The 17871-nt window shown below is 30.6% G+C and overlaps 2 protein-coding genes across 4 annotated transcripts; both read right to left on the bottom strand.

The window, feature by feature from the left end:
• Positions 1 to 2221: 2221 nt before the first annotated feature.
• On the bottom strand, positions 2222 to 7178 carry LOC110625484 (DNA repair protein RAD51 homolog 3). 3 transcript variants are annotated; one of them, XM_021771096.2, is made up of 10 exons: positions 7043 to 7178; positions 5641 to 5818; positions 4931 to 5029; positions 4404 to 4526; positions 4248 to 4281; positions 4060 to 4130; positions 3748 to 3974; positions 3439 to 3570; positions 2831 to 2897; positions 2222 to 2616 (listed from the first exon to the last, which is right to left on the bottom strand). In XM_021771096.2, exons 2-10 carry the CDS (start codon positions 5666 to 5668, stop codon positions 2441 to 2443), a joined length of 957 nt encoding a protein of 318 aa, XP_021626788.1. In that variant the 5' UTR covers positions 5669 to 5818; positions 7043 to 7178; the 3' UTR covers positions 2222 to 2440. The 3 variants fall into 3 exon arrangements, with proteins under 3 accessions (XP_021626788.1, XP_043818129.1, XP_043818130.1); XM_043962194.1 differs by having other exon boundaries at positions 3439 to 3974; XM_043962195.1 differs by lacking the exon at positions 4931 to 5029 and having other exon boundaries at positions 3439 to 3974.
• Positions 7179 to 11872: 4694 nt separating this feature from the next.
• LOC110625654 (lisH domain-containing protein C1711.05) lies at positions 11873 to 13040 on the bottom strand. Its single transcript, XM_021771292.1, has 3 exons — positions 12425 to 13040; positions 12242 to 12330; positions 11873 to 12049 (listed from the first exon to the last, which is right to left on the bottom strand). Exons 1-3 carry the CDS (start codon positions 13038 to 13040, stop codon positions 11873 to 11875), a joined length of 882 nt encoding a protein of 293 aa, XP_021626984.1.
• Positions 13041 to 17871: the final 4831 nt, after the last annotated feature.

Here is a 17871-nt window from a genome sequence, read left to right as displayed (position 1 = left end):
GGGTGTGAGATAGAATTAACGACGAAGTGGAAGCCATTGTTTTCAATGCCTTGTGTGACCCTCTCCTCCCTTCACTTAGCTTTGCTCACCGAAGCGAGAGAATTGCTTAGGTTTTTATTTAGGCCAATTGAGCCAAAACGCTCAATGTTGCACGTATTTGCATTTTAATTCAATTTTCTTAATTTTGATTTAATTAGTTTAACCTTTGTCTTTTTATGCAATACTAATCAATCTATAAATCTTTAAATTTGATAACTTAGCTAATATATCACGTGTATTATTATTATTTTTAATTGACCAATTAGCTGAAAAAAGCATAATGTTTGTATCATGTTGAATTTTAATCTAAACATTAAATGTTTGATAAATTAACCCAACTTTTGTATTTGAGTTAATTTTAGTCAATTTTTAAAATTAAAATTAAAAATAAATAATTTAATTATTAAATATATAGTTCACGTAGTGATAAATTTTATTTTACAGTAATAATTATAAATATTTTATAATAAACATATTATTTAATCTAAAATAAAAATATATATAAAATAATTAAAAATAATATATCTATTATAAAACTTTTATAATTATTAATACAAAATAAAATTTATTTATAGTTAAAACTATCGACTTGAATTACTATTATATTTAGAATTAAATATATCATTTAACTAATATCATTTCTATAGACTAATATCATTTACCTATAGAGTTAATATTAGTTTTATATATAAAATTAATTTATATTTAAAAAAATAATAAAATATTACATTTCACATTTCATCTAAAACTCTTACATTTTAATTTTTTAAAAATAACTAAAATTATATTTAAATCTAAATCTTAAATGATTTAATTTAAAATTTAAATATTTAAATTAAAATATAAAATAATATAAATATTATTTTTTTCAATCATTTAATAATTAATTTCTATAAAAAAATAATAATAATAATACATATTACATATCTAATTGATTTCTATAAAAAATAATAATAATAATATATATAACATGTCAACTAAATTATTAAATTATCATATAAATTATTAAATTTAAAAATTTAAAAATTAATAAAAAATATATCAAAATTTAAATAATTCATTAAATTAAAATTAAACATATATATTAAAATATAAATACATATTAACATTAAATTTTTTTGAATTAATTAATTTTTATTTATTTATTTTAGAGAGGCTGCCGACTCGATTTTGAATTCTTGATATTCCCGCCTACGTGACGGCTGAGATGAGCTGACCATTAGATTAAAGAGGAGAACGCAATCTCCACCATTGACTACGGGCAGGAAGAAGGAAATGATTTGCCTTTCCTTTTATTTTTACGTTTCTCCTCTTTTTCTTTTTTGGTATTCGACTCTTTTTCTCTACTTGCTGTTTTGCGGAGCAAGTAATAAAGTAATTTTCATTTTTTACCATCTATAAATTACCTTTTCTTCAAAAGATAAAGTGAAAAGTAATTTGGTAGATAAATGGTCAAGATTTCAAGAACAACTACTGACTTTGCTTCCCTAAAACTTTCTTTGCTCGGAAAAGAAGCCCCTTTCCAATTTACATCGCTTGTTAAATTTCATCTTTAAGACTATAATATTTCTTTAAGACTTAACATTCAATCGATTTAATTTAAAATCAAATCAAACTAAATAAATTAAAAATTAAAATTTTAATATTTATAAAAATCAAATCGATTTAAAAATCAAACCAAATCGAATAAATTAAAAATTAAAAATTTAATATTTATAAAAATTAAATCAAATTCAGTTAAATTTTATTTGATTAATTTAAAATTTTAATAAATTTTTTATTTTTTATAATTATTTTTAATATTTTAAAATTTAATTAAAATATTTTAATCTTCATTATGATCTAATATTCCCTGTATTATTAAAAATAATATACTATTATCATTAATCGATTCAATTTGATTTTTTTTATCAAAATCAAATCAAATTTGTTAAATTAAAAACTAAACCAACAGAGTTGAAAACTAATTTGATTCGATCAATATCGAATACTGTTCACAATTGCTTAAGACTATAACATATACAAATTGTTGAAAGATTTAGTTCAGCTTTAAAATAGTGATACTTAAATAGTGGGGACGTTAGCTGACATCGAGTTTGAATAACCACGTTTTCGTTTCAATCTTAAACTAAAATGCATAGTACCACTCTTAACATATTCCCTAATTAGGTAAATGATACTATTAAATAAGAATTGCCTGCGTCACTAATTAGTATTATATAATGGAATATTTGCTCTACAATGTAAGATGGCCAAAATGCGGGCAGACGATCAAAAGTTCAAATCTTGCATTCTTACCTTCTCCGTTGTATACAAGAAGGGGGAGCACAAGTCATTAACAATCCTTAATATATATTCAAGCAGCATGAACGCACTAGCTATTGTCATGGCAATCAAACCTTCACATCATTTTAGCACGTTTAAAGTTGGAAGCAGAATTCCGGATTCCTCTACTGGTAACAGAATATGGTGCTGATGCTGATCTAAGGGAAGGTGACTTGTCGATGTATGCATATCGCTCATTGCCATTCCAATACAAAATTATCCGATTTGTGCAAGAATGTGACCAACTATCACCTAGTCAGTGTCATGAAACAACAAAGTAAGAGCACTATATAAGGAAACCTGGAAAAGAAAACACAAAATACATAAATGAATAAAGAATAGGGAAAATTCTATCCTACACTTGTTGTTTAGATAAGCTAATGAAACTTCCAAAGCATATCACCATATGAATATGGAAAATTTATCTCAGGCTTAGGAGGTTGAGAAAAATTGAGAATAAACTTACCTAGTGCAAGACCTAATTGGAAGGAACCTTCTGTGTGCTTGGTCGTTACCTGATTCAGTAAAACTACCTGCTCATAGAAAGAAAGTCGGAAATTAATCACAAAGCAATAGAAGAATGCACATAGAACTTAATATCTCATCCACTAGTATTAGAGAACACAGATACAAAAACAAAACATTCCTATAGAACTTATTGCCCAAAATATACAGAAATAGTGAAACCCAAAGCTCTGCTCATGTTTTTCATCAACTAATGTTCAGATATCTGAAACTACAATGATAGGTTTCAGAAGGAGGAAAGGGAAGTTGAAACTAAAAGAATGATATTGCAACCCAAACATCAAAGTTCTTATACTTGAAATGGAAAGTGATAAGTTTGCCGTGATACAGAATTTCAAAATTGAGCAATGCTGAAAGCCTGAAACCAACTCTTTACAAGAGTTTAGCCTTCAGATATCTGATATGAGAATGACGACGATTCTGGGAGGAGGGCAAAAAAAAAAGGGAAAATTGCACCAAACATTGAAGTTCTTATACTTGAAATAAAATGTGAGAAGTTTGCTGATATTCGCAATATCAAAATTTAGCAATTGTATAAATATTTCTTACCGCTAAGCTGAAAGTTTTTGCAACCTTCATCAATTTTAATGCCATTCCACTGAGTACCCTTGTTCTGAGGGCTAAGTCGTCAAAATCTTGGCGGAAGTGGAAAGTAATGCTATCAATTATAACAACTTTAACCTGTTTTTTATTTAAAAAAACAAAAAGAGTTGTAAATTCACCAAGAATAGCTTTATCAACACATGAAAGAACATATTGGTCAGAGATCCCACACAAAGGATACGAAGCAGACAATTTCAAACCACTGTGTGAGCAATGTGGCAGTTGGCACATAGTCTGAACCATCATATTACTTACATCTCTATGTTCAGTAATGAATTTGTCCAAGTAATTAATCAGAGCAATTTGCTCTGTATAACTGCAGACACGGAAATAGTATATATTCTCCAGGATATCTTTGCTTTGCATTCCCACTTGAAATGCCTGCAAATCCTTGTGCAAAAACCTACTGTATTCTGACATGTCCTCTATGCATGCTTCAGCAACCTGTAGAGCACGCTCCACCATAAAACTTCCTTCTGTATCTAAATATTGCAAAACTGCAACATTACAAAACTTGCAGTCTAATAAAAGATACATAAAGTAAATAAGAGTCATCTTTTAGATTACCTATATAAATTGCCTTTCCTCCTAGGCCACCACAATATGATGGAATTTGAACATTTACCGCAAGTTGAATCCTATGAATTCAACAAAATTATGTTTCTCAAACAAAGGCCCAGCAAGCAGCAATGATTTGCATATGTTCCCGCGCACAAGCACGCATCAAAAAGAAAGAAAAGGTTAAGGTTCTATACCCCATCTGTGTTTTACCAATGCCTGGTACTCCACCTATAAAATAAAGAAAATGTAAAATAAAATGGGCAACTACAGATGCTGAATGCTCTTAGACAAACAAATTCTTCATCTTAGCAGTTTTACAATAAGAAAAGGGGAAAAGGATGATGACTAACCAATTTCAGTCACTTCTTTACAAGTTATTCCACCACCAAGAATGTTATCTAGATCTGCACAAGAAGTGGTAATGCGTGTCAAAGATGACTCCTCCTGAAGCATGTCCCAGGCATTCTGTGCACCTGTAATTACAAAGTGCTGAATTCAATTTTTATGGATAATTCTTCTCATTGACTATTGGCAAGAGGAGAATTAACCGAATTTGGTTAAACACACTGACAAATGGAGAATCGCAAAACCAATTATGCTGTAGCAGATAGAACTTAGACTTTTATGTAAATTTAAAGGCCTTTATTAAATGTGAGCAACTTTCAAACTGACATCAATTTTAGTAAGTACATGACAGTTACACTTGAAAGCTGAGTTGCAAAGAAGTTTTACATATGAATATATCATCCACTTATCACAGCAAAGCATGAAAAATCCCAATCTGGCACTCTCTTAGAATTGTCTCAAGACTCAAGAGAAATCCAACGCAATAAAGTCAAATGCAATCGTTAAACATCATACAGAACATGGTTGTTACCATGGATAATAGTCTGGCTTCCTTCTCCGTTGTCAAATCTACTAATGCGTGACGGAACATTCAGACTTTCAAGAGCTTCGCTATCTGAATTTTTCAGATCTGCTCAAGCAATAATTATGAATCTCAGCCATAACACCACCGAAATATTAGGGAAAGATCACAAAGAAAAGATATTTTATGGAGAAAGGCAAGAAAACAATTAGTGTAAAACCACGTAACAAATGTTTTAAAGTGGTTATTATTGGCATTACAAACATGACAAAACGTCCTGCAATAGCAACTGTCCTCGTGGTCGAATCCCCATTTCCATTATCAAGCCAACTAGGTAAGAAATATGAAAGTCGGGTAACTAGGCCTCTTGAAATTATTTCCCAAGGGTAATAACAACAAACACTTGGTAGGATCATTCATCCAACAGCATCAGACCAACCGACAATGCCTAATCATGAAAAATCACCGTAATTTACAAAATTCCCATACATCTAGTTACTAGTTAGCATGAAGGAAAAATAAATGAAGAATGGATGAATAATCGAAAGAAAAAAGAGTAAGAAACTTGAAAAGATAAAAGGCAATTTACTATTTTGTTTGGGAACAAGCTTGGACTGAGTTCTTTGTCAATGGAAAACTATTGCAAGCTACAGCTCCTATACTAACAAGATGATATTCATGCATGATCCAATCAGTTCTAGACGCATGGGGAGCCTTGCCTCTATAGAAAACCGGAGTCTTTTTCATCCCCACTGCACTGTTCTTGTTTGAAGGACCAATTTGTCTGTCTAAGACAGTTGCCTTCCAGTAACCAGAAGCAGTTGCTCTGTTGATTCTGTTTCCATTTCGATACTTGGCTTCTTTGTGGCTGAAGAAGTACCTCTCTTGCTCTATCACCTGGAAAAAAATGTAAAAACGTATCAATAAATTTCAATGCAGAATTGTAATGTTCGTTCTCCACCTCCACTCATGGGTAGGCTGGAGACTAGTATTAAATGACTACATTTTTCAAATTTTTAAGTTTTGTGACTAATTTTATTAATTCGACTCAAGATTGTTTTTTCGCCAAATTTGGTAATAACAATATATCAAAGAGCTTAGCACTGAGTTACATAATCAAAGAGAACTGCATACATATGCATTTTTCTAGCTGTTAAAATCATCCTGAAGTAAACAATGTTAATTGAAAACAAAATAAGTTAATGAAGAATTTCATAGTGCAGTACTATGATAATTGGCCAGGATTAGTACATTAAATGACTCTATATATCAGATAATTTAAATGGATATTCAGGTTGACCAAGTTAACACGTAACAACTCCAAATTCAGTTCCCAAAAATTCAGAGAATTTACTAGAACCAGCCCATAGGAAGATTCTACTTGCTGATGGTTGGTCAACCAAAAAAACCTAATTGGAACGATTCTTTAGCTTTGAGAGAAAATTTCCCTATAACCAGAAGATTTATGAGAGTACAAGAGAATTAATCCAATACTCATAAGGCCGTTTCAATCCATGAACCCAATATAAGCCTAATGTTTCAGAGACAAACATATTCCAGGAGATGAAATCAGATAAGACAAATTGCCGATTACATGCATTACATAAAATGTAGAACTTAAACCATTCACGGGCAACAGAATCACTGTCTAAACCAGACCCATCAATATTCATAAATTGCACTGTAGTTTCATGGAATAAATTAGTTGCAAACAAAGAAAAACCTCTTGAAGAACATTTAACTTGGCATGGAATAAAGAATTCCATCGCCTTTCAGCTTTCCAAAACAAGAAAAAAGAAATCTCTATTCAACTAAACAATTACGCCAATGGTCTATGCACTACCCTCCTAAGGATTAATTGGTCATAAAAGTGACTAAAACTTAAGAAAATAGGATTAGTCCGCATGATCTATTTACAATAGAATCAAGAAGCATAATGCAAACTGAATCACAATCAAAACAAGAAAAAGAAAATACATGGATTATCGAATTGAAAGTATTGACATCCAGATTACCTATGAGACTAGAAGAAAAAGGGGAGAATAGTAAAGACTTTTGCTGAATGGATCATTTCGCTAATTAAAGTACAAGAAGCAAAACCTAAAGATTAGTGATCTTTACCTGAAATTCTCAGAGAATGAGTTGCCGACGAAGGTGTGAGCCAGAAAGAACGATTGAGTGAGCGATTAACCTAAGACTGCTGAAGCTAATTTTTTTGTGTCACTCAACTTCAAAATAGTTTGGCCAGTTGACAAAAAAGCCGAACGTTTGCACATATTGCATTTTAATCTAAAATTTTAATTTAATTCACCAAACTTTTATATTTATATTTTAATATAATTTTAACCTATTAATCAATTAACTAAAAAAATAATATTTATATTATTTTATATTTTAATTTAAATATTTAAATTTTAAATAAATTAATCAAATATTTATATTTAAATATAATTTTAACTAATTTTTTAAAAAATAAAATTAAAAAATAATTTAATTATTAAATATATAATTCACATTTTTAACGGCCATAAATTTTATTTTATAATAATTATAAATATTTTATAATAAATATATTATTTAATTTAAAATAATAATATATACAAAATAATTAAAAATAATATATTTATTATAAAATTTTTATAATTATCGAAATAAAATAAAATCTATTTACCATTAAAATTATCCACAGCATAATTAACTATTGAATTACTAATTTTTTTTAAATTAATTATAATATTTAATTATAATTAAATATAATATTTAATTATAATTAAATATAAATTAATATTATTTTCATATATATAAAATTAGATTATATTTAAAAAATAATAAAATATTATATTTGACATTTTATCTGTTATATTTTAATTTTTGAAAATCAATTAAAATTATACCTATATTCAGTTAATTAATACAAAATTTAAATATTTAGATTAAAATACAAAATAATATAAATGTTAGGATTTTTTCGGTCATTTGATCATTAATTTATATAAATAATAATAATAATATACGTGACATGTCAACTAAATTATTAAATTGTCACATAAATTATCAAATTTAATAATTTATAAATTAATTAAAATTACACCAAAATGTAAAAATTAAACCAATTAAATTAAAATTAAAAAATTAAAATTAAAATATAAATACATATAAATGTTGGGCTTTTTGAATCCATCGTTAATCATTTAATTTTAATTTCCTTTCAAAACTTCTCAAACATCAATTTTATTTTCATTAAATTTCTAGATAAATTTCACTAGCAGTGACTCAGCTTTTATTATATTTTCAATTTGATCACTCAACTTTAATTTCTTTCTTAAAATTGCTCAATCTTCAAATTAGTTTTTATTAAAGTCCCTCTTACCTATAATTATAGGTTTCTAAGTTAACATGAAATAAAAAGTTTTTTTACTCTCTCCTCTTGTTTATATTCCAGTTTTATTCACTTTCCTCTTTTCTCTCTACCTACAGTTAGAAAAAGGAAGAAAGCTCAATTATGCTACTAACCTTTTGATTGATGACCAATTTTACCCAAAATTAACTTCTAGATCCAATTGAACCAAAATTTGAATTTCAACTCATAGTAATCCATTTCTGATGCTCAGAAAAATTTAGAATAATGAGCAAGAGATAACTTATTATTATTTTTTGTTATAGAAATATAAATGGAAAACGAGAAACAGAGGAATTGGAGATTGAATTGATCCAGCGTCTCCGCAGCACTTTGTCATTGAAAATGGAGAAGTTAATATAGAAGCAATGTTTCAAGGAGGCGGAGAACATTGACGCTAGGCTCATCTCCATCCATTTTAACTTATGGTGTGACCTACAATTATTCATATTGTTGTCCATAACTTTTTCGATTAATTTTGAGGGAAAAATCAATAGCTAAAAGGATTTTGGTTTTTGGGTTGTTAAGATTCTTTGAATCGGAATAACAAATGGGAATATAATATGAGATCGCAAAATTAAACATCAAATTGCAAATAATATATTGAGTATCCAACAACTTAGTTTTACTTCTTAAATTAGTTTATGGAAGAAAGCTTAACTAATCCATGTTTAGTGTCAGTGTTAGTATCCTTAAGTTTCATATCTGCCAGTAATTACTTTGCATCATTATCATATTTGATGTTACATAACATCAGCCCAAAGCAAGTTATGAGTTGTCACTACAAAATAAGGGTTACGTAGCAAGGATCTGACAAACGGAAGACGCGATCCTGTTATGGAAAGGAAGACCCCGGACATTTTAACACCCAGACTATAGTTAAGACTCGCCCTCCCCTAATAGGCATAGTCTTGGCATAGGATTACCATTACTAGATACTTTCTGGCTTCGCCTTGATTGCGAGATCATCAACCTATTAGTTGGAGATATCCATTACCAAGTAGCCGGCCACATCATCGTTGAATTTCCAGGAAATACTATATTTATTTCCGTCTTCTTATAGTATAAAAGTAGAACGATCATAAAGACAAAGGTATGTGATTCTTTGACACTAAAACTCTAAGTGATTCATCGCATTCTCTCTACTCGTCACAATACTAACTTGAGCATCGGAGTGGCTGCCGTGAGCACCCACCATCGCCTCACATTCTCTCTTTTGCAGGTTCTAGTCAATCACAACATAGTCCCATTCCGGCCACATCATCAATCTAATCTTAGCAATATAATTTAGTTCCGTTGCCGGGAAGCCCATTGAATTTCTCTATGTTCATTTGGGTTTATGCTAGACCCTTGTTCTCTTATTCTCTCTAAAAAAGAAACTTTTCTTTCCTTTTTTTGGAAATGGCTGGAAGTGTACATATCATTACCGGAGGACCTGAAAAGGGGAAGGGGAAAAATAAGCGGGTAGCAGAGGATTTCCTATCTATCCATCAAGAACCATGGACAAAGCAAGAGGTAAGGTTCAGCCCCGCAGACAAAGCGATCAAATTCTTTCAAAATGACCCTCTGGTTGTTAAAATCCTCCTAATCCGATATGAGATAAGAAGGGTACTGGTGGATACAGGTAATTCTATTAACCTTCTTATCTTAAATGTTTTCAACAAGTTAGGCTTGGATAAGAGCAATCTTGTCAGAGTCCCTTGTCCCTTGGTAGGGTTAGGAGATAAGACCGCGGCAGTATTGGCCACCATCAATCTTCCTCTGGTACTCGGGGATGAAAAGTATAGGTAAGAACTGTAAACAGAGTTCGGGGTGATAGATATCTCATTTGCAGACAATGTGATACTCGGCTGTCCGATATTGAACTGCCACAATATCGTTATTAACATAGATGCTATGTGTCTTAAGCTTTCAGCCTCCCGGAGAATAACAGTGGTTAAGCTTTTAGCCCCCAGGAGAATAACAGTGGTTCAAGGCAGTTCGAAATCAGCCAAAGAAAATTATGAACATCCTGCAAAAAGCCTTGGAAAGGCCACATGTCCATCAATTTGTTGATGAAGCTGAAATCTCACATAAAGTTGGAACATCCTGCAAAAAGCCTCAGATAGGCCACCATGATAAGTAAAATAAGAAGAATAGTTTAAAACAAAAATAGAGAAGAAGAAAATTGTTATCGAAGAAATTGATTTTTAAAAAAAACTAAAAAAGAAATAAATTAATGTGGTTGAAATTATGAAATAAATAATCAAATAATAAAAACTCAGCTAAAGGTAATGAAAATTGAGAGATTTGCAGTTGATCATTGATTAAAAAGATAATTTATTTAATTGTCTATTGTTTTGTTATAGTATTCAAATAAGCGAATTTCACTAATTTTTTCTTAAGATTAAATTAATCCGTATAGCGCTTAAATTAATTTCTAATTAATTAATAATCCCATCAAGCGTGTAAATTTAATTAATTAACTGTTTTATGAAAAGAAGAACCTAAACTTAATCAATAATAGCAAGTCAATTATTTAAACTAAATCAATTAGTTTCTTAACATAAATAATTATTTATATCAAGTAAAAATCTGGTACTGGTGTATTAATCTAATTAAATAATTTGATATTGGTGTATTAATCTATCACCGCGGGTTAATTGATTATATCAAGTATTAAATAATTTGATTCCTTTTCTATTTTTCAGCTTAAAATCTGTCCAAAATTAAAATTCAAGTAAAAACTAATTATTTATATCAAAATTATAGCAAAATCGTTGAATTTAATATGAAAAAAATAGTGGATTTTGCAACTCATCATAGGGTCTCCATCAAGGGTATCTCGGTAGACTCCCTAATCACTTTTTCTTTAGCAGATCCCTTCTAAAAATCGAGCATTGCGAAATCCATATTAGAAATCAAGACTTTATTACCATATATATTTGTAGTAAGTTTTTTGTAACATGCAAGGTCAAAAAATAAAATGCAGGAGAAAATATAAAAAAGTATCATGATTTTATTAATTTTTTATTTTAGAATCTATAATTTAATTTATATTAAAATAGTACTTGTAGTATCGCACCGTTAATAAAAAGTGATAAATTTTACACGCTGTCATAAATATTAATATAAAAATTATATTACGATATATTAATTTAAGACAAATTCAACCAAATAGTGAAATTATATTGTATTTTTTTATATTTTTATTTTTAATTAATAATTATATTTTAATTATTATGTTGATATTTTTTTATAACTTTAAAAAATTACTATAATGTGATGACAAAAATTAAATTATAAATTTTGAAGTTAAAGATGAGTGAAAATGCTAGTTACTTTTTTATATTTTTTCTAAAATGCAATTATGAATTGTGATAACTCCAAGGTATAGAGTATTAAAGACACAAACACTTTGCTTGTCTTCATCACCGATTAATTACATGGGAAACATGATAGTATTCATTGACTGCATAAAACTTCTTATGTCTTTGCAAAGAACAGGACATTTGTCTAGTGAAGAAGATCATAACCAAAAAAAATAAAAAGAAAAGAAAAGAAATCTAAGAAAATCAAGCAACTGCTTTTTCTGCGAGTATATGAGCATTATCGCGGCGGCGAACGCAGGTTGGGGTGTAGCATGATTTAACATTCAGCAAATTCATTACAGCACCTGACCTTCCCTTGGGTATCACCCTTCTTAATCTGATCACTTTCCTTCCTTTCTTCTTTGTCTTGGTCTCGGAACCCTGATCACGTTAGAGAAATTCCACGTTCATTAGTTTGAAAAAACATTTCCTACCAACCATTTACGTAAATTTCTTATTGTTTGATAAGAAAAAAGGGAAAATTTCCATTATTAAATTATTTTAGACATTCCCTAAAAGTTTGGTCATAAGTCATAACAGTCAACAAAGAGAAGAAAGAGAGTAGACACATACCGCATCAGAATTGTTCGTAGATTCAGAGGTGGCGAGGCAGTCCTCGTACTCTGATTTTTTGTCTGATGCATCATCATCAACATCCTTATCTGCATGAACCAGAGCCATCAGATAAAATTTCCCTAAAATTAAATGCAAATATCATGTTTGAAGTTTTAAGATTATATATACACAGACACTTACTAGAGCCATCATCTTTATTGCTTAATGATTCGATACAGTAAAACCTGAAACTTGGGGATCCAGGATAATCGTATTTCTTGGTAATCCTTCTGAGCCTTCCATCCACTTCTGCCCAGTTCTCATCTTCGGCTGTTTCTGTTGTTTCCATCTCTGCAACCTTCTCTTTATCTTCGTCATTGCGATCTTGTTGGATATCATTCTCTTTCCTTGATTTGTTAGACTCATTTGTAGACACTTTTGGCAATGGTGCTTCGACGACCACATCTTTAGACACTGACACAGGCTGCAATGGCGTTGTTTCTGCAGTCTTATTAGGATCTATCTTATTCTTAGGTGCAGTTTCATCAGATTCTGGTGCAGGTGCCACCTTGGGGCTATGATCCTCTAGCGAAGAAATGCTCTTACGATCAGAATCATGAGGATGAGATGAATTATCAGTATCAAAAAACCCATCTATGAGCAGTTCTTTCTTGGAAAAGATAGCTGAGTCATTGTCTTCCAAAGAACCTCCATGTCTCCATCTCCTCATCTCCTCAAACCTCCGAGGCAGAAGCGGCCTTAGCCTGGCGGGAATAGTTTTTCCTCCAGGGTTGAATTTTGATCCCGAACAACCCATATTGATGAAAAAGGAAGAGATGGAGAAAAAGAAAGGAATCAAAATGGTTGAAAATGAGATGAGGAAAGAAAATGGACGTGAAAGTTGAGAATTTGAAAGGAAAAACAAGGGGCTGAAGCCATGGAGTGCTGGAATAATGATGTGAACAGTCTGTAATTTTGCCACAGTTGTTCTTCACCATAAATAGCCATAATCATCTTAACATGCAGTTTTGTAGCTGTAATTAAATGCCTAAATTTTCATTAAAAGAAAATATTTTTGCTTAGTCTGATCCCTATCATGCTATACTGACATTGAAACAGCCAAAATGTCGTTAAGTTTATTTAATGTGAGATAGAAAATTTTCTATTTTTCCAGTTGGTTTATTTGGTTTGAAACAGTATTTTGCTCCTTTCTTTTTTTGAAATGGCAGTATTTTGCTCCTTTAATATTTGGCTTTGCTTTAGCCACCAATTCTTAACAATTATTTCAATTATGTCCTCAACTCTAATTTATACAATAAATTTTCTAAATATCATTTGAATATAAGTATTATTGATTTTGGATGCTGGATTTGTGTTTGTGATGGTTGTAAATATTGAGGATGAAATCTCTTTTTTATGCATTCATTTGTTGTGGGAACAGTCCCACACCGGCGAGGAAGGAAATTTAACAGATTTATATAACCTAATTAAGAATTATTAAAATTAGTTTGTGAAACATTAAACTAGCTTAAACAAGTAATAAGAATTGAATTAAAGCTCATAAGAATTTTTTAATGCAAATTGAAATTGTAACAATGACTGAAAATTAATCTTTAATGTTTCATTATAAAATTATGACTTTTTTGGGTAATCATTTATTTTATTGCAAACTAAACTAATAAAATACAATTAAACAAGCAAACAAAACCACAGCACTCTATACACAATATGACATTCCAGACAAAACTCAACTCAGCTGATCTATTTGTGCCAATCTATAAACTTGAAAATAATCTTTTGTAAAACTCTATTTATATTATAGGGTTGTTACTTGAAAATAGCAGCATTTCTCTCCATCCAGATAAAGTAAACTATCGCATTGATTGCCATTCTCCTATGGGCAGCCAACCCACTCCTCTTCCTAGTTCTCCTCACAAACCAACTTACCTCCCTCCTCCATCTTATAATAGACCTGTTCATATTATATTTTTGCAAAGTAATAGTCTACACCTTCCTAGAGAAAGCAAGCAAAGAAAATATGTTAAATCACTTACTTAAACATAGTTGGCAAATAGAGTTATAAGTAATTCCTCATCTCACCAATCTAGTTTTAACTGCCGACCTATTCATCAACGCTAGCCCAGTAATATAACTATATCTTGACATAACAAACATGTCCCAAATCAACTAGCACCAGCTCACTTTATTATTGAGCTCTCTTATTGCCTTCCAAGCACTAACAATAGAGAACTTATCTAAGAGAGTTAGCTTCCATAAAATGGCATTATCCTAGTTGTCAATCACCTTGTAATTCCTCGGCTCCTCCCAAGCTGCCACAGTAATCATATCACTAGGATTCGGTAGCCTCCAATTTCCTTGCCTCCATAGGTCATTTACTTTCGCATGTTTAGGCACATCTACATCCTCAAAATTCAAGCTAGAAAATTTATCAGAAATACTATTATCATTCAATTAAGAGTCAAACCAAAAGGATATGTCACCCATGCCCAGTTTATAATCATAAAACTGCTTGAGAACACTACTAATATTCACAATATGTCTCTAGACCCAGCTTTCATCCAACAATTTAGTAATCCCCCAAAAACTCAATTGCTTCAATTTATTCCTATTAACCCATATAGCCCACAAGGAACTCTTGGAAGATATCAATTCCCAAATTATTTTCCCTACCGATGCTTTATTCCATGTTTCAAGCTCTTTTATTTCTAAACCATCATCATTTTTGGATTTACAAACCTTCTTCTAAGTAACCATCCCTCCCTGTCTCTTCAGTTGTTCTCGACCACAAGAACGCCGTACATCTCTTACCAATTTCTTTAGCAACTGATTTAGATAAAATGAACACACTGCACTAATAGACAGACATACTTCTCAAGACAACATTAATCAATTGAGCCCTCCCTGCATACGATAAACGCTTTGTAGCCCAACACTAAATTCTTAATGTTATTCTATCTATTAACTTTTGATAATACACTTTTTTATCGCAGTAGACACAGTAGACACAGGGGCAATATTAAATATTTTAGAGGTAGATTGCCTTCTTTAAAACTTAACACTTGTAAAATTTGAGCTTTAACCTCATTATCAACATTAGCAAAGAAAATAAGGCTTTTGTCCTTATTAACCTGGAAACCTAATATATTTTGGAAGTGTTGTAGGGCACCAGCAAAAAATCTCACATATTCTACGTTACCATAATTGAACAAAAATAAATCATTTATAAAGCAGAAGTGGTTCAAATTCACATATTTACAGTTCTTATGGAATTTAAAAGAAAAGGGATGGTTCACCACCAAATACATGGACAAATACTCCATAAAAATCATAAATAAAAGAGGCAACATAGAATTCCCCTGTCTTAAACCCTTTTTTTCCTGGAAAGAAGCTCTCAACACTACCATTAAACAACACAAATTGTCAGGGAGTTCTAATGCATTCCATCACCCAATTAATGAACCTACTAGGGAAGCTTAAACCCAATAAAACTTCCTCAATAAAATCCCAACGCATAGAATCATAAGCTTTCATTAAATCTACCTTTAATGCACATCTAGGAGGATCATTTTTCCTATGATAATTCCTAACAAGCTCATGTATAATCAATACATTATCAACAATTTTCCTTCCTGGGACAAAAGCAGGTTGACTGAGATTAATAATTCTACCCAAAACCTTTCTTAGTCTTTCGATGAGCACTTTACTAATAACGTTGTAGATGACTGTACAACAAGCAATGGGTCTATAATCCCTAAGGCTGCTAGGATGTTCCATCTTAGGGATTATGATTAGAGTAGTCACAATGAACTGCTTCAATATCTTATTGGTCTGAAAGAATTATCTAGTTGCATTCACAATGTCTCTTTCTATAGCCCTCCAAGCCTTCTTAAAAAAATAACTATTGTACCCATCGATGCTTGGTGTCTTATCATTCCCAATAGACCACAAAGCCATCTTGATTTCCTCATCTGCAACTTCCTCACACAAAACCAAAGTTTCATTCTCCTAAACCACTAGACCCACAATGATAACTCTTGTATCTAGATATCACCTAACTAGCTCTTCAACCCCATAACACCTTGATAATAACCCACCATTGCTTGTTTAATGGTATTTTGGTCTTCCAAAACATCACCATTTTCAACCACCGAACTGCAAATTGAATTGCTTACTTGCCTGATTTTCATTGAATTATGAAGAAATTTGGTGTTGAGATCTCTTGATTGGACCCAAATGAGCCTTGACTTTTGCTTGTAAAGCTTCTCCTCTTGCTTTAATAGATTTCTAAAAGATTCATCATAGTCCTCTCCTCATCCAGAAGTATATGGTTCATCGTATCACTTTGTAAACTTTCTTATAACTGTTCCAACACCTGCCTACAACTATCAACCCTCCCTGATATATCAAAAAACTCTTTTCTATTCAACTTTCTCAATTCTCTTTCGAGCTTCTTTAGCTTACACCAGAGCTTAAATATATCACTTTCCTTCATTCCTTTTGTCAAACTTTTCTCACAATCTCCTCATACATAAGATGTGACACCCACATATTAAAAAATCAGAACAAGACATTTCTCCTATTAACAATACCCATAAATCTGATAATTAAAGGTGAATGGTCTGAGACACTTGCAGGCATACCTTCACATTCAACAATTTCCATTTCATCCATCTAATGGACATTACCCAGACATTTATCAAGCCTCCACCATATTTAATTCTCTTTAGCTTGGTTGTTTGTCCATGTAAAAAAAGATAATTTTTTGTGCACCTCTACCGATCCCGCATTCTCAATACAGTCTTTGAAATTATGAATGTTTTAATAGTTGCATGTAATATTTTTCATCGGTAAATAATGTTATCGATGAATTAGCTACGACCTATTAGTCGTCGATAATATACTCGTAGCTAACCATTATCGACAGTAAAATTGGCATCGGTATGTATTACCGATGACGTATTTTGTCGCTAATTTCTTTTCCCTTTCTTGGTAATGTTGTTGAAATAAAATCTATATGTGATAAAATAGCCAGGCATTACCAACGAAACTAAAGCATCGATACTTTTACCGACACTATTTTTCATCGCTAATTGCTCATTATTTTGTTGGTAATTTCTTATTTTATTTGATTCCGAATTTGACGAAATAGCAATGCTATTATCGATGCTATATGTCATCAGTACGTTCTTATAGAATTTTAGATTTTTGCAATGACTTTCATCGTTGGCAATATATTAATGTTAATTAGTGAGAAAACAGTTCGTTAGTAATAAATTTTAATATTTTTTAATAAATACAATATTAACGATAATAATTAGGCGTCAGTAAAATATTGATTATTTAAAAAAAATATAATATTTTACGAACGTCTTATTTCGTCGGTAAAATATTTATAATTTAAAAAAATTTAAAATCTAAAATTTTTATAGATTCGATCTGTATCAATAAATATTCAATAAAAATTAAATAAATATTTTAAAAATTTCTAAAAATTAATTTTATTACATCACCAAATATTTAACAAAAGAATTCATTTAAAAATGTAATTTACTTTTAATGTCCTAAATCTCTTAGACTAACTATAAAAAGTACAAAATCAACCATGTGGCGGAAGAGGTAGAGGAATT

The sequence above is a fragment of the Manihot esculenta genome, chromosome 11 (assembly GCF_001659605.2).
Source record: "Manihot esculenta cultivar AM560-2 chromosome 11, M.esculenta_v8, whole genome shotgun sequence".
NCBI lineage: Eukaryota > Viridiplantae > Streptophyta > Magnoliopsida > Malpighiales > Euphorbiaceae > Manihot > Manihot esculenta.
The sequence above is the reverse complement of the archived record's forward strand: the minus strand, read 5'-3'. Positions and strand labels throughout refer to the sequence as shown.

What these genes read in the sequence shown, in the direction of transcription:
- LOC110625654 (XM_021771292.1), bottom strand. Translation starts at nt 13,040, where the DNA reads ATGGGTTGTTCGGGATCAAAATTCAACCCTGGAGGAAAAACTATTCCC. An exon ending in CAATAAAGATGATGGCTCTA is followed by an intron (nt 12,331 to 12,424) that starts GTAAGTGTCTGT and finishes TGGTTCATGCAG; the next exon opens with ATAAGGATGTTGATGATGAT. An exon ending in CTACGAACAATTCTGATGCG is followed by an intron (nt 12,050 to 12,241) that starts GTATGTGTCTAC and finishes TAACGTGATCAG; the next exon opens with GGTTCCGAGACCAAGACAAA.
- LOC110625484 (XM_043962194.1), bottom strand. Translation starts at nt 5,668, where the DNA reads ATGAAAAAGACTCCGGTTTTCTATAGAG. An exon ending in GACTCCGGTTTTCTATAGAG is followed by an intron (nt 5,030 to 5,640) that starts GCAAGGCTCCCC and finishes TTGCTTGAGCAG; the next exon opens with ATCTGAAAAATTCAGATAGC. An exon ending in ATTGGTAAAACACAGATGGG is followed by an intron (nt 4,131 to 4,247) that starts GTATAGAACCTT and finishes TTGAATTCATAG; the next exon opens with GATTCAACTTGCGGTAAATG.